This window comes from Pelobates fuscus, chromosome 6, assembly GCF_036172605.1.
Source record: "Pelobates fuscus isolate aPelFus1 chromosome 6, aPelFus1.pri, whole genome shotgun sequence".
Lineage (NCBI taxonomy): Eukaryota > Metazoa > Chordata > Amphibia > Anura > Pelobatidae > Pelobates > Pelobates fuscus.
In genome coordinates this window covers 230,216,313-230,233,085 of record NC_086322.1, presented here as the reverse complement: position 1 = coordinate 230,233,085, position 16,773 = coordinate 230,216,313, and the positions used below count along the sequence as shown (strand labels likewise).

Below are 16,773 nucleotides of genomic sequence, written 5' to 3'. Positions count from 1 at the left end.
TACTTCTCCACCTATATGTGTATCTATATACTTAGATCATATATATATTTTATTTTCAGGCAGCAGGGGGGAGTACCTGTCATTACAGGCACTCCCCCTGCTGGCATTGACATGGACGGCTATGCCGTCCTTGGGATCGCGGGGTCCTCGCAAAGACCTTGCGATCACATGGCCATGGGGGTCCGAAGAGGACAGAGGGGGACTCCCTGGGCTCCAAGGTAAGTCCCCCATAACGCGATCGCCGGCGTGGGATCGCCGGCGACCGGGTAAGTAGAAAAGATCGCAGGGCGTTCTATGCCGCCCTGCGGCATTTAGAGCCACCAAAATGGGGACGGCATAGAACGCCCTGCGGTATTAAGGGGTTAAGAGGGAGAGAAATATGTATTGCCGCTAATACTAGAATTTACTGTAAGAAATTTTCTTTTACAGACGTCTGATGGGAATACCAAAGGGATATATTTTCCGGCAGGGGAGACCTAATGTGCATGCTTTCCTATGGGGATTCCGGCTACCCTGGAGGTCCTCATGCATAGCGTGAGGACGTCTAGCGTAGTTTTAAACACTTTTTGTGTTTTAAGAAGCCGGAAGTCCATCTAGAGGCTGTCTGATAGAAAGCCACTAGAGGAGGACTTAAGCCTGCAAGGTAATTATTGCAGTTTATAAAAACTGTAATAATTATACTTGTCGGGTTAAGGGTGACGGGCAGAAGTGGTATGGGTGCCTGGAGTGTCCCTTTAAGATCCAATAAGGGTGGGTTATGTTACTACTGCCTGTAGCACCTTATACCCGAAGATGCTTCTGATATAGATTTATTTTATGCAAACCAATAAGTTTGAATGACTATCTGTTCCTGTGCAAATTAGAAATAATAAAGTTGCGTGCACGCAGAAGTAAATTCACACTGATACGAGGTTCAGGTTAAATGAAAGAACTTCAGGGAATTTAATGGCATGAGCACAGAAAATGGGTGCGCAGACCCTTATAAAGGCATTATTACATCACTACGGAATTCAAGATAACATAGAATTATAAATCAGTTATTGGTTAAGTGTTAAGTGGTTCATTCAAATGCCCTCCCTACTGGGTGTACCATCTTAGGTCACTACTGTCGTCATGAACTTCTCCTCCAGATTCCAGCACCATCTTGTTAGCACGAGGAGTTCACTCGATGGGAGGGGGGCTTTAGCAGCCATTTTGAGTAGTTGGCACGTTAGTCTCTCAAGGTTAGTTCTCAAGGCTTTTAGTAACTTCACATTTTATTAAGACTAGCTTCTACAATGTTTCACTCAGCAGGAACCTAACATTTCCTGCTGACACACAATTTCTATGAACAAAGCATTCTTGTAAGACTCTGAAGCCTGAGAAAGAAATATAAGAGTATAGATTTAAAGGGGCCTAATAATTCTACAACACTTCTACTGTGGAATGGATGTCTAGCCTATAATGCTTGCCAAATGTGAATGATGACCATGTTGGTGCTTTACAGATAACTTCTGACCATGTGGTTCCCATTACCCAAATAGTGTGAGCTTTGATCTGTATTGGCAGTAAAAACATTTTCCCCAAAACGTAGAAAGTACCCTAAAACACATAGTATTCCCATAACAGACATATCCCCTGGTAACCCTGATCTGGGTGACCAACATATCCAAAAATCACCCAGATCAGTTCAGGGGTTTTCGAATTCTATGGAAGTCCCATTTGACCGACCGCACACGAGGCTAATGCCCAAAACAGTTCCATGAGTTTAGGCTGTGCGGTCGGTCTATTTAAAAAATGTCAAAAAACAAATAAATGCATGAATGGAGCCCCCTAGCTCATAGGAGCGATTGTTCCCCTGGTTCATGGGAACAAAACTACCAAACAGCGCTCTCCTGGCTGTTCGGGAAAAGGAAGCAGGCGTTCGTACGTTTTGACCGGTGTTCGGGAAGTCAAGTGTCCGATTTTAGTTCCAGACACTCGACGACCAGGTCCTGCTGCCTCCTTTTGTGCAAACAAGATGGGCACTGTTTTCTCTCACACGCGGCGTTCGGCTATCTGAACAGCGGCCACCCAGAGAGAGTGCTCAATCGACAGTTCCCTTTGTAGATAATGAGCCGGGGGATGGTCGGTGTTCGGTTGTTTCAGATACCGAACCAATAAAACATAAAAAGTCACAAATGACAAAAGTCTCGAATAAAAGTGTATTTTCTACACAATGGATTTTGACAATTGTCTGATTTATGTTCTCTTAACTTAAAACTGTAGGGTAGAAACAAGATTTTTTTTTTTTTTTTTTTTTTTTTTTTAATTCTTTATTTTGGTGTGCAACATAGTATTAACATACAGGCTTGCATTGCCACGACAGCTTCTACAAGCTCAATGTAGATAAACAATTCCATACAGTGTCATGACATGAGAAAACACTTGCACTTTTTTATGTATTAAAGAGATATGCTTCAGTATATGTTGTATTATAATTTGCTTTACAGGTATACGCATACTTAATAAGATAAACTATATGCTTGAAATGATAACAGAGAGAACGAATCGGGTATAAAGCCTAAACTAGACAAGCTCTGCTGCCACGGTGGCTGTAAAGTGATTGATTGTGTAACGCAAAACTTGTGAGGATCAGGCAAAATAGGTAACACCTCGCTAGAAATAGAACTGCTTAAGCATTGAGTAGTGGTCCCTACTCAGACAGGCTGTACATCACTAGCTATAGGAACAGACTAGTGCATTTGTCAGTTAATACAATTGCGAACACTCATTAAGTCTTGCTCTGTGACCAGGAGGATGGGATAATGGCAACTTCTCCCAATATCATGGGTATGAGCTCACGGTAGTCCATTCCCCGGCCCATTAAGGTGTCTCCCATGGTAGTCTCACCAGGTGTAGTGATGCTGACAGTACCGGGAGATCATGTGTTCCAGTGACTCTCTGCGCAGGTTGGAGACCGCATAGGTGATAGTCTCTGGACGTGCCGCTTGAATCAGCCGATGCCCCTTCTGGAGGCTGGGTTTCCAGGTGCTGCGGGTGGATGCTGCTTTCCAGTGTTGCAGAGAATCTGCCTGTTAGGCCTCTTTGATGGTGTGTACCCGTCCTGTTCCTGCTGAGGCCACTTTACTGCCGTGGAGTCAGTGCGAGACGGGGGTCGGCTCCAGCGTCTCTCTTTGGTATGTCTCCTGCCCTGCTTCCTCTGCCGGGTGTTTGTGTGGCCTCTTGAGGGTACCGTTGGTCTGTTCCGCTGCTCAGTGCGGTGCAGCTTCTTGGGCCCCCTCAGTAACTTCGGGGGGTGGGGAAGTGTGTGGGTGCTACTCCGTGCGGGTTCAGTGGCTGTGAGCTTGTGGACTCTGTCTGTTCGGAGCCTCAGCCGCTCCCAGAAGGCTTCACATATATTATCAAAGGCCGTCAGGAAGGTTAGTGTAGATCTTTCATGCGTCTCGGTGCTGTGTTCCAGCGCCATCTTGAGTGCCGTCTCCAGGCCCGTGGAGTTTGGCGGAGTGCACTCAGGGCAGACCCAGATGCAGGAGAGTGGCTAAAGTTGCCGGGATATCCCTCACCGGCGGGGGGGTGAGCAGGGCAGTCCTCTGTGGATCTGGCTGGTTTGCGGGCTGAGGGATCGGCCGTCTCTCTCAGACCCGCGCAGCCAGGCCGCTACTAGGCCGCAGGGGTGTCGCTGTTAGTCGTCCAGCGGGAGCCACCTCATAGGTCGTCGGGTGGGTGAGCCGGGAGTCTGCTGACTTTAGTTAGTCGAAGTGTTAGGCAGTAAAGGCATTAGAGCTGGCAAATTTGGTCTGTTTTAGCAATATTGTTCCCGGAGCTTTGCTTGTGTGCGACCGTTCGCCATGTTGGGCAAGCCCCGCCCCCCGAAACAAGATTTTAAATGCAGATTAACTTTGTCTTCATGATAATTTGTGTATTTTTCTAATGCTGACAGAGCTTGGATTCCCCCAATCTCTTTGCTGAAGTGAATGCAATTAAAAAGGTGACTTTTGCTGATAAGCATATTAGTGGTTCAAATAGACTTTCACATAAGGAATTTGGAACTAAAGATAGATCCCAAGGAGCAAAAATAGATTTTTGTGGAGGGCACAACAACCACATGACAAAAAATCTTATTAAAATATTTGAGGCAAAAATCGTGTAGTCGGAAATGACTGAGAGCTGATATCTGTACATTAATGGTGAATACGGTCAAATGCCTATCCAAACAGTTTCTGTCTCTAACCTGTACAGATTACTCTCCTGACTAATGAGGCCCATGGTTCTTGCTGCCAGTTTAATCTAATTTTCTGTCATTTCAGTTAAGAGTTAATTTGCCAGTCTGATGTTTTGCAAAAGACATACTGGATCATCCACAGATTCTCCTGCTAAGGATTCCTTTAGGGCTTGAAGCCATGCATTCATTGCCCACATTAACTGCCGCTCCTATAAAGTCAAGCTTTGCAATAAAAATTACTTTACAGCAGGTTTCTTTGCTTTTTTTTTTTCCATTGAATCTTTAAGGACTGCTACTTCTCAAATGAGAATGGTTGTTTTCCTAATCACTTGTGTTATGGGTACATCAACCTCTTTAAAATCTTCCCATGAATCGGCATTCTGCAATTTAAAAAGAGTTTTAAATTGCATAAAAATAAATGCAGGTTTTTATGGGGGCTTCTATGCTCTTTTTGTCACATCCATGAGTGTGATATTATGTTGCACCTATACAGGACTTCTTCATACGGACATCCAGTCAGGGCATTGTATCTGGGAGCTGAAACTATATGCTGCTCCAACCTACTTAACCTCACTGAAAGTATTAAGTATGTCCCATCTAGGCCCCTGCGCTCTTCCAACGACCTACGTCTATCCTCTCTTCGACTCCCACCTCTGATGCTCACCTTCAAGACTTCTCCAGAGATAGACCTTTTCTGTGGAACTCCCTTCCCTGTTTGACTTTCACCCCGACTCCTCTACTGCAGCTGTCAAAAATAACAAGGCATCAGTGACTACTTTTCTAGTAACCTACTTTGATACCCCCACTCCCTCTAGAATGTAAGCTCACTGAGCAGGGTCCTTATCCCCTCTGTTCCTGTGCATCCAACTTGTTTGGTTAAAAATGCATGTCTGTTAGTCCACCCATTTGACAGCGCTATGGTAATTGCTGGCGCTAAATAATAATCGCTCTTGGATAGTTCAGCTCATATTGCCTCCCTCTTCAGCTACTTACGTTCCACCTGTTGTAAAGAAGGAAAAAATAAACATCTGTTTGTCCTACTTGCAGGATAACCAAGAATTGAGGCGTTTCCTTCCATTCAATGTATTTAAAGAAACACCAACATGAATTCCTAACCGGAATGTTAAAACCATTTAGAAAGTTAAAAAACGTACCTTATTTCAAGCTCTCCACGGGTCTACAGGTGCTGGCTCCTCCCACGATCCACCTCTTTGGCTTACATCGGAATTGATAACTGCCAATCAAATACTTTCCCATAGGGAAAATCTACTTCCACTTCACCCTACCAGGAACTTTCAACATCCCATAGACCAGTGGTGCTCATAAGCAGTTCCCCAGAGGTTTTACAACTCCCATGAGGCTTTGCATGCATTTAGGACAAAACATAATGGAAGCAGTAGTTTTAAAACATCTGGCTATCTACCTTTTGGGCACCCCTGCCATAGACTTACACGCTCATTACTAGTTATACAAGGTGTGAGATTGATTTCATAGAAAGTCCATTATCCATCCCTCACCCTTCCTACGGGTCATCCCCCTCAGGCAAACTTACTTCAGCACAGAATTCCTTGGATTTACATTGATTAAATATAGATATGCATTTATTTTAATGTGGAATTTATCAAGCATATTATATCTGGCTGTGTATTGCTTAATAAACAAAAAATAAACTCTTCGAACAGAACAGGTACAATTTAAAATCACACAAATGTGATCAAAATCAAATGAACACCATGTCATTAGTCAAACACAAACAGTACTGGTAAGTCCTCCTTCCACCCTCAACACATTTCATCTCTGCTAGACTTCATATATATTACATAAATCGAAATTCAGGTGTGCTGAGGAAGGATATGTTGCAGGACAGCTGCTCATGAAAGAAAAACTTGTTGCTACTAATCAATTTAGTGTTTACATCTACTCCTAGATTATGGGAGGTCAATTTAGTCTATATTCTTGTTGGATCAAGCTGCACCCCCACATCTGAAACAAATCTAGTGATCTTGTCATGGTTACATACAGTCTACATAACCTATTCAACCAGGTAATGGACATATCAACCAAAGGTGCACCACTGATTTTAATGTGCAAGCAGTACATTTTTGCTTGCTCCCCTATATATATTTTGTAGGTACCCAGAACACTTCCTCTCATTCAAGTGCTTTAAGTGCAGCATCCCAGTCCCCTTAACAGTTCAATCTAACACATTTTGAGAAACGGCAATGTTTATATTGCAGTGTTTAGACTGCCTCTTGTGGATGTCTACCAGACATACACTAAAGGAGAGTCCTGTTTCACAGAATTTCCCCATATGCGCTGAGAGCCACTACAGGATAAGGATTACAGTTTTGTTTTCCTCTTTCATCTTCAAAACTTATTTTCTCATAAAATAAAGACAATCTTTGTTTTGGTACAACCACATTTTATTTTACAAAGGGAGGGTATTATCATGCAATGCTTCCTGCATTTGAGGCAATCCTGGGCCACAGGTCTGCGCATTCCTTTGCAACGGGACCTGTAATAGCAGAACCTGTAAGAAAAGGGAAGATAAATAAAGCGAAAGGAACAAGATATTCACATTTTTCAATAAAGCATGGCTAGTATCACCCCAACAGCAAACTCTCAGGTAATAGTATGTTACTGATCAGACATTAAATTAAAATGTCTAGAGACAGGTTTTTATATGTATGCACAAACGTTAAAAACTTTTTAAACCGGCTTAGTTAATCGCTAGTGACTGTGGCTCCAGTCCCCTTATTTATGCTCCTGACTAGCAGCCAATACTTCTTTTAGTTTGCTTTTCACCGGTTCAGTCACATTTAAAGAAGCACTGTCACTACCTGAAGAGGAGCATTTCATAAAGATAGAATCATGAAATACTAATTTTGACTGTTTTGGAATTTAACTGAAATTCCAACTAAGTCAAAATATAGTGAAGTACTACTTTGTCCCTATTTCCTATGCCTGAAACCTCTTGACACTTGTCAGAGCTACCGCCATCTCGAAGTGTCAATCCCCCCCGAGCTGTGCTATGCACATGAATGTATAGCAGATCTATATTCATTAAAACTAGAGCAATCCGCAAATAAATTAATGGGAGGTTTCATCCACAGTTCCCTCCTGTTCAAAGCTATGGCTGCCAGAAATTTACAGCATATTGTGTAGAAATGTAACATCACTGATTGAAGCTAAACAGCACATGTAGCTGCCCCTTCACCCAAAAGCAATGTTTTACTTTCCTCTTCCACGACAACTCACCGTGCCACTGAGCAGACATTGCAAGTGCTTTTTAGAAGAGGCTTGGAACCAGCTTTGATACAATTGTCTGCACCCTCAGGCTTGTTTGAAATATTTTATATATTCAGATGGCTTTACTGAAGAATTAGAATGAACAATGCACATGTAACTAAACTGTTTCCATGGGAAACTTTTCTATGGTAAAGCATTGGATTGACTGAGATCAAGTTTACAGGGACACTATAGTCACCAGAACAGCTTACTGTATTTGTTCTGGTGAGTATAAACATTCCCTTCAGGCTTTTTGCAGTAAACAGTTTTCAGAGAAAATGCTGTGTACATTACAGCCTAGGGATACCTCCACTGGCCATTCCTCAGATGGCTACATTCAGTGTCTTCACCCTCTGCATGCAGACACTGAACTTTCCTAATCGAGATGCATTGATTCAATGCCTTTCTTTGAGACGCTGATTAGCCATGGCTGTGTTTGGCTTGTGCTGGCTCTACCCCTGTTCTCTTCCTTCTTGACAGTTTCAGCCAACCCAATGCTTTCCTACGTGAAAGCATTGTGATTTGCTTTGAATAACACTTCTGATGTCAGCCAAGCAGGCAGATCAGGGCTAGAGCAAGCACCAGCAGACTGGATCAAAAGTAAGATTTTACTATATTTAGGGGCGGTGTTCCTTTAATAATCTCAGCTAAGGAGGCAGGGCAAGCGGTGGTGAGAATGGTGCAGGATTAGAGAAAAGGCAAGTTTAAAAACACTGACTGAATGCTTTCCTATGGCAAATTTTAAATGAGCGTGTGGCGCATGCATGCGCATTAGGTCCACAAATCACCATTATATCCTTTAGATTGTAATCTCACAGGTTATCAAGCTAAGCACTTTGTATAAAAGGTTCAAATGTTAGATTTCAGCTTACAGGCAGGACTCTCTACATTTTGTATTTGTCTGTGCATATTGTACAGCACTGCGGAATATAGTGGCTTTATAAATACCAGTAATAAATAAATAATGCTCATCTATGTCAGTGAGTGGTGCAATAGAAAGAGGTACTATAGCGTTTGTTTTTCCAAAGCTATAGTGAACTTTAAGCACCAAAATCACTTCATCTTAAATAGGTAATTTTGGGGACATGGATACTGATTGGGTTGGTGGATTGTGGTAAAAGCTGCCAAAGGTTTTGACTACTTGACTAGGATCCACTAGTCACCTCCTCTAACAGAGCCTGGGAGTGCAGAGCTTACATAATGGTAGCTAATATGAACTTCATATATATAAGTCTGTAATTATTATTTTTAAATTCCTATCTGGCCCTTTTCTCACGTAAAGTAATTCAGTTTCTGTAAATTGGTACATACCTTTCATTTCTCCTTTGTTGTTCACTATAACCCCCGCATTGTCCTCAAAATACAAGAACACCCCATCTTTTCTCCGATACGATTTCCGCTGCCGTATCACCACTGCAGGATGCACTACATAAATATAAATAAAAAGGTTATAGGATGAAGCCAAGTTTGAACAAGAGCACCATTGGTTTCGTATGCATACAGTATGCTTTCAACATGAGTGCATAGCAGACCAATATTCATGAAAACTAGAGCAACTGCAAATAAATTAATGGAAGATTTCAATCCTCCACAGTTCCCTCCAGTTCAAAGCTATAGCTGCTAGAAATGTGCAATAGTGTGTAGAAATGTAACATCACCGATTGAAGTTAAACAGCACAAGTAGCTGCCCCTTCACCCAAAAGCAATGTTTTACTTTCCTCTTCGACGACAACTCACCGTGCCACTAAGCAGACATGGCAAGTGCTTTTTAGAAGAGGCTAGGAACCAGCTTTGATACAATTGACTGCACCCAGGGGATTATTTTAAAAAAAAAAAAAAACTTCCATGTGTGCGAATCTAAGAGTCAGAGGCCTGCAAATCTATGTACTTCTCTTCTGAACGCTAAACTGATATACAATGAAGATTCCATTTGTGCAATTTTCCAGAATTACTGGTTCCCACATTTCAGATGGCTTTACTGAAGAATCAGGGAGAATGAATAATGCACATGCTAATAAACAGTTTGAGAGGTTTTGTTGCTAAAGTTCACATACTCATCACTATGTTCAATTTAGCATCAATTTTTTGCAAAATGTTTACAGCTGTAAGCTTATCACCCCACTGACTGAGAACTATTGCTTTCTTGGTTGTCAAATCCTAAGCAACTCCACACCATATCATAGCCTGTACAGCAGCACCTAACGGTTTCTACTGGCTAGCCAAATCTATTTACTAAATTAAACTTCTTGCCACTTCTATACTACAGATCCTTTTAAACCCCATTGCACAGTGCTTTACGATACATGTACAGCATTCCGAATTTAAAACGATGGAGGACCAGCATTGACTGAGAAGGGACACCCACTTCTAGTCACCACAGAAGATACACTAAGAGTAAATTTAGAGGTGAGAGAGAAAAAAAAAAAACACAGGATAGAAACTTTTCATCTATATCCCACATTATAACTTCTCCAACTGCACTTCCATGTTTTGGGCAACTTCGCCTCAAACAGGCTCATAGGCATTGCCAGAGAAACTACATACAAGAGAATTTAAACCCTTGTTTCCTCCAGAAATATATGCATGCAAAGTAAAGGACCACTATAGTGCCAGGAACCCCCCCCCCCCCCACTTCATTGAGCTGAAGTGGTCTGGGTTCCTATAGTGGTCCTTCAAGAAACTATAAAAACAGAAGATCATAAGCAGCAGCTGTTAATCTATATGGTTATAATAAAAACTAGAAAACAGCAGTTAGTTAAGAGGACAAATAAGTACTTCAGTCACATACCCTTTTTTCTGAGTTCAGGCTTTCCTTTCTTTACTGTTGCCATCACCATGTCTCCCACACCAGCAGCAGGCAGCCTGTTCAGTCTACCTTTGATGCCTTTTACAGAGATGATGTACAAGTTCTTGGCACCTGGCATGAAAGATTGCAGAGACATTTAAAAATGGAACATACTTGGTTTGTGGTTACAAATGATGAACAAGTAACTACACTATGAGTTGGAACAACCATTTGGGGTACCATGCAGTCATGTCACACCACTGATTGAAGCTGAATAGCACATGTAGCTGCCGCTTCACCCAAAAGCAATGTTTTTCTTTCCTCTTCCACGACAACTCACCGTGCCACTGAGCAGACATTGCAAGTGCTTTTTAGAAGAGGGGCTATACAACAAATCAGTATAGATATCAGGTGATACGAATCAAAATATTTTTTTTTTGTGCAACAGGGCACACAATTCTGCAGAAGCATAATTGCAGATGTCCTTTTAATCAGGGAACAGTTTCCAAGACATTTTCAGTTAACTTGGAATAGAGGGACAAAGGCATGAAAGTAAATGGCAATTAGATTTGTTTTGGAATATTCTTACCTGTATTATCAGCACAGTTAATAACAGCCCCCACGGGGAGACCGAGGGAGATGCGAAATTTCGCACCAGAGGAACCTCCACGTCCTAAAACACAGAAAAAGAAAAAAAACATACATGAGGTTTTTTGTATAGTCACATTTGCATAGGTAGACAAATACTTATCTGTAACCCCCACAGAACACATTCTACTGCAATAACCCATTACATACAGAAAGCATGGCAGACTCATACATACTAACACTACCATGCCATCCTAAGATGGAAGGAAGTGACGAATTAAAGGACAACTGTATGGACAACCACTACCCAAATGCTTTAAAATGGCAAAGAGACTCATACAAAAACAAAGTAATTCATTGAGTTCTATGTAACAATGTTCACCATTTAGAAGGAAATGGAGTCCAACAGGAAGACAAGACTGGGTTGGGCACTATTTATATACATCTTCTCACAGCTCAGAAGTTATTTTAATACAGATAGCAGAGCAATACAGCCATTCTACACTCCCACTACATAACCTGAGCCTCAAACACTTGAGTGTTTTCACCTAAGTATGAACAATCCTACCATACTACACATTTTCATGCACTACTAACAAAAAAACAAAACATATCCATCCAGCCTACTACAGAAAACCCCACTTACACACATGCTGTAGTCTATCCCTCCCAGAGCTATCACAAACATGGCTCTGCGGGCCATCCGATACCCCTTATCTCCCCGGGTCTTCTTCACCCATCACCCCGACTTCCATGTCTGACCATATGCTCAGTATTGGAGTGGGGCAGTGTGGTGATGAATCCAGACGTAATTGCTGGACACCGGATCGATTAATAACGACAGATGGCAGCGGATTGCGCTCTGCAGCTCAAGGCCCTCACCTCTCTTAGACATCTTGGTTACCGGAAAGAGAGAGCGGGCCGCAAAGGATGCCGGGATATAGCTTCTGTGTTGCACATAATGGGCGGTGTCGTCACATGACCGTGGTTGGCAAAAGCACTTGCCATTCTTCCTGTGTGACTTGCAAGCCGTTGTAAAGAGAGCCCTCTAGAGGTCTGGAGGTGCGTTGTCTTCTTTGCTAATCACAAATTCAGAAAGGAAAATAAGCCAATAAGCATGATTATTCCCTTGCAATGTTATTGTTTTGTGTACTTTTTTAAACAATATCCTTTCCACTGATATAGTGGAAGATTATATGGTCCAGATTCGACTGGAATGTGAGTGGTTTGTAAGATGCATTATGTATAATTCTGAAACTGAATGCCTATATCTTAGCTCCATGTTAATCACTGCTATCATATACCATCATCCCTGCAAATGTTATAAGGGTGCAATGCATAAAGGATAGGGGAATATTATCTAGGTGGCATTGTTCAACATACATACTAACTGGAGTACTACAGTGATCTGTTTTCAGTAAATCCCCTTCCTCCCTGAGCCTGGATATGCTAACTCCTGCTGACTCCATCTCCTATGACAAGTTCCCCATTCCTGCTCCTTATTATTAAAACAAAATGAGTACAGTCAAGCAGCTTTATCCTGTAGAACCATGTACTGTATATAGAGTGGAACCTCAGGAACTCGAACTTAATCCGTTTCAGAAGGCTGTTCGAGTTCCGATTTGTTTGAGAACCGAATCAACATTTCCCATGAGAATTAATGTAATTTCGATTAATCCGTTCCAGATCCCCAAAATTCCAGCATTTTAACACAAATTTTACAGTTTAATAATGCCTTACATGCATTAAATCATATAGGAAAAAATAATAAACACAATGTACATTAAATTAAATGAAAATGTAACTTCACTTTACCTGTAATAAAGTACCTCCCTGGAAATCTTAAGGAAGGGAGGACATGACTGCTGGCAGGGATAAGGGGTTGGGTTATAGGGGATACATTGTGGCACATGGGGGGCATAAAAATGGGGAAAAATGGGAGGGTACTCACCAGTTCCCCGGGCAGAGGTGTAGTGCTACTAGCTTCCCCTGGAACTGTTTACAAAAAAAAAAAAAAAAAAAAAATTATTACACGAATTTTACCACAAAAAAAAAAAAAAAAAAAACATTTTACAGGAGTTTGGAATACTTATCCTCTGCTTCTGTTTACTTATCTTTCCCTCATCTGGCATCGGGAGAATGGCTGCAGCTGTTTCCAAGGACGATGTGGTAGCCTTATTACAGGCGTACCTTGAATCCCATGGCTCCGGTGCGTTGCAGGAGGTGTTAGCCGGGGTGGATAACCGCCCGGCTCCTGCTGCTGCTTCAGGGACTTCGCTCCAGGCTGATGGCGGTAGGAGAGCCAGGCGTTCAAAGCCTCCTACGCGCCTGTCCCCCAGTCCGGTATCCACAAGAAGAGGTCGTCAGCGGGGTGAGCGGATCGGCACCGCGAGGTCTTCCCCGGTGAGAGCTGGTCGGAGATCGGTGGAGGCCATCATCGTTGGTGGACAAGATGGCGGCGTGGCGGGAAGATCTCGTAGCCCGCCGTCTCTTCCGGTCCCAACGGCGGGAAGAGAGAGGTCACCGGAAGTGAGTGCACGCGTCGGCGTGCGTCAAGGCGCCGGACGTCATCACCAGGCGCAACCGGAAGTGACGCGCCCCGGCGGCGCACGGGACCCGGAAATTACACGTAACGTCGGCGCCCTGTCCGGAACACGGAGTTCACAGGGCGCCGGACGCAGAGGACGGTCGGCAGGGAGGAGAGGAGACATCAGGACCGCACAGACAGCCGGAAGCAACCCCCATCACCCTGAGGCAGCCGGTTTCGGCGAATTTCACCTGGAGCACAGCTCAGGTCCTGCTGCAGATGTCCCCAGGAGGTCTTGGTCTGATTCTGATTCGGAAGCAGAGGAGGTTTCGGTGCCAGCAGTTCCCCAGCGGTCCGGTGAGTGGTTGCATTGCGCTAGCGTGCCAGGGACTGGGGCCCAAGATCAGTCTAGTGAGTGTTTGCGCCTGCTTAGGACCCTAGTGGCCAGTTTTCCTTCACACCTTACTGGGGTACAGGGATTCCCAGGGCAGGCTGAGGTTCAGGTGCAGGGAGGTTCACAAACCCCTAGGGGTCAGCCTTCTGGGGCTTTTCGTGCGGGTTCGGTGGGATGTGATCTTGCACCGTTAGGTTTGCATGTCCCTATGGACACGCAAGACAAAATATGTAGAGGTGAGTATGTGGATCTGCTGTCCTTGGTCTCTCCTGACAAGGATTCCGTGGACAGACCGCGCCGTGGAGAGGTTCCAGAGGCGGAAAAAGGTAAGCAGATACCCAGAACCTTTGGCAATTGGTTGCAAGGGTTTAACATATTTGCCAGTATCCTGGTGCGCCGTTTCCCAGATAAGGCTCCTGCCCTGTTTGGGTATTTGGACCTAATTTGGGGAGCGTATAAAATCTATGGCGGTCAATGCTGGTATCGGTATGACCAGCAATTCCGACAAAAATTGGCGGTGTGCCCGGGGATGGATTTCGGCGTTCAGGATGGCAGTCTCTGGCTGTTAATTATGACTCCCAGTAGACCATCCCCCTTTCCCGGGCCTGCCGGAGGGACCTCCGGCTCCTCTGCGGGGCAAAGAAAAGGCGTATGTTGGCTCTTTAACGAGAGCCACTGCCGCTGGTTCAGCTCCTGTAGGTTCCGCCATGAATGTGCACACTGCGGGGGAGCTCACCCAGCTGTGCGCTGCTTCAGGAAGGGGAAGCCAGGGTCTGGAAAGGGTCCATCTCGAGACGACATATCTAGGGGAGAGGACGCCGGTGGACGCCCGAAGGATGCGCCCGTGGCTCGCCCGGTATCATAGGGGTCGCGATGCGCAGACATTGTTTGACGGGTTTCAGGTAGGTTTCTGGATCCCTTTTGTTCCCTCTTCCTCGCCTCTGTTTGCGGACAATCTCCGCTCGGTTAAGGGCAAGGAAGATATTTTACAGGAAAAATTGCAGGTTGAGGTGCAGGCGGGTCGCATGGCTGGCCCTTTTCTTGCGCCTCCCTTTCCTAACTTACGTGTTTCCCCTCTGGGCTTGGTTCCCAAAAAGGACCCAGGTTCCTTTCGGTTGATCCAACACCTGTCCTATCCGTCCGGTCAATCGGTAAATGATGCCATTGGCAAGGACATTTGTCGAGTGCGATATGCCTCGTTTGATAGGGCTTTGCAGTTGGTTCGCCGGGCCGGTCCCGGTGCTTTGTTGGCGAAGTCTGACATAGCGTCAGCTTTCCGTCTTTTGCCGGTTCATCCCTCCTGTTTTCACCTATTAGGATGTTTTTTTCAAGGGTTTTTTTACTACGACATGTGTTTACCCATGGGTTGTTCTATTTCTTGTTTTTATTTTGAAATGTTTTCCTGTTTTCTGGATTGGGTAACGAGGCAGGAGGCGGGTCTGGAATCGGTTACTCATTACTTGGATGATTTTCTTTTCGTTGGCCCTCCGGGTTCGGGTGAGTGTGAGCGGCTGTTAAACACATTTAGGGCAGTCATGGGATACTTCGGGGTCCCCGTCGCGGAGGCTAAGACGGTGGGTCCGGTTCAGGTCCTGTCGTTTTTGGGGATTGAGATCGACTCTGTCGGTATGGTTTTCCGGCTGCCAGATGAAAAGTTGTCGGTCCTCTTGAGGCTGATTGACCTGGTTCGTGGGGCGAGGAAGGTTCAGTTGCGACAAATGCAGGTGCTCCTGGGGCACTTGGCTTTCGCGTGCCGAGTTCTTCCCATGGGACGTGCGTTCTGCAGGCGCCTTTCTCTGTCCACGGTAGGGGTTCGGGAGCCTTTTCATTTTATCCGAGTCACGAGGCGGCTGCGCGCGGACCTCCAGGTGTGGAGCTCCTTTTTGGAGCGATACAATGGACGCTCCTGTTGGTTGCTGGAGGCGGCGTCTAACGCAGAGTTGAACCTTTTCACGGATGCGTCCAGTTCCGTGGGGTTTGGGGCATACTTTCAGGGTCAGTGGTGCGCAGAGGCATGGCCGGCGCACTGGCTGGGCTTGGATGTTATGCGCAACCTGACGTTTTTAGAGCTGTTTCCCATCGTGGTATCTTTGGAGCTCTGGGGGGAGGATCTAGGCAACCGGACAGTGGTTTTTCACACGGACAACATGAGTGTTGTCCATGTGATTAATCGTTCAACCGCCAGTTCCCCTCCTGTTCTTGCGCTCCTGCGACGGTTGGTACTTCTTTCATTAAAGTTTAATGTTTGGATAAAAGCTTGTCATGTTCCGGGTGTTCATAACGTGGTAGCTGACTCTCTTTCTCGGTTTCAGTGGGACCGTTTTCGGGAGTCGGCTCCAGCCGCGGAGGCAGTGGGTATCCGATGCCCGGTTTCCTTATGGGAGATCGATTTGGAGGATTGAGAGGCTTGGTGTCGGACTCCTTAGCTGACTCTTCCTGGAAGGCATATCAAGCCGTCTGGCGGACATGGCTCTCCTCATTTTCGCAGAGCCTGGTGTTGGGGTCGGAGTCCGGGCGATTGGAGGCGACTTTAATAATGTTGGAGTCTATGTTGGCGCAGGGTAAGTCTTGCTCGGCGGCCGAGAAGGCATTAGCCGCCCTGTCCTTTCTGTGCAGGTTTATGGGTTGGCAAGATGTTTCTCGGTGGTTCGGAATTCAGCGAGTTATCCGGGGTTGGAGACTTCGGAGGGTCCCAGACCGCCGCCGCCCGGTGTCTGCTGACTTGCTGGGACGGATTCATGGGGCTCTGGAGGCCGTTTGTTTCTCAGATTACGAAGCCGCTTTATTTCGGGTTGCGTTTTCTTTTTGTTTTTTTGGAGCACTTAGAGTGGGTGAGTTGGTTGCTCGCAACCGTAGGTCGGTTGGGCCTCTGCTGTTGTCGGATATCCGGTGGTCCGAGGACTCCGTAGACGTTTTCATAAGTCGTTCCAAGACAGACCAGGTAGGTAGGGGTTCGTGGGTACGGATCGGGGCTACGGGCGGCAGGT

At 45.1% G+C, this 16,773-nt stretch overlaps 1 protein-coding gene and 3 non-coding genes across 4 annotated transcripts; all 4 read right to left on the bottom strand.

Annotated features, from left to right (window-relative positions):
* Positions 1-6,605: 6,605 nt before the first annotated feature.
* On the bottom strand, positions 6,606-11,854 carry RPL23 (ribosomal protein L23). The gene is made up of 5 exons (XM_063425368.1): positions 11,748-11,854; positions 10,867-10,950; positions 10,281-10,409; positions 8,804-8,917; positions 6,606-6,734 (listed from the first exon to the last, which is right to left on the bottom strand). Exons 1-5 carry the CDS (start codon positions 11,758-11,760, stop codon positions 6,652-6,654), a joined length of 423 nt encoding a protein of 140 aa, XP_063281438.1. The 5' UTR covers positions 11,761-11,854; the 3' UTR covers positions 6,606-6,651.
* Positions 7,370-7,503, bottom strand: LOC134566254 (small nucleolar RNA SNORA21). Its single transcript, XR_010084006.1, has one exon. It is a non-coding gene; the product is annotated as a small nucleolar RNA SNORA21 (small nucleolar RNA).
* On the bottom strand, positions 9,137-9,270 carry LOC134566251 (small nucleolar RNA SNORA21). Its single transcript, XR_010084004.1, has one exon. It is a non-coding gene; the product is annotated as a small nucleolar RNA SNORA21 (small nucleolar RNA).
* On the bottom strand, positions 10,525-10,658 carry LOC134566252 (small nucleolar RNA SNORA21). The gene has a single exon (XR_010084005.1). It is a non-coding gene; the product is annotated as a small nucleolar RNA SNORA21 (small nucleolar RNA).
* Positions 11,855-16,773: the final 4,919 nt, after the last annotated feature.

What these genes read in the sequence shown, in the direction of transcription:
- RPL23 (XM_063425368.1), bottom strand. An exon ending in TAACTGTGCTGATAATACAG is followed by an intron (nt 10,410 to 10,866) that starts GTAAGAATATTC and finishes CTTTCATGCCAG; the next exon opens with GTGCCAAGAACTTGTACATC. An exon ending in GCCTGAACTCAGAAAAAAGG is followed by an intron (nt 8,918 to 10,280) that starts GTATGTGACTGA and finishes ATATTTATGTAG; the next exon opens with TGCATCCTGCAGTGGTGATA.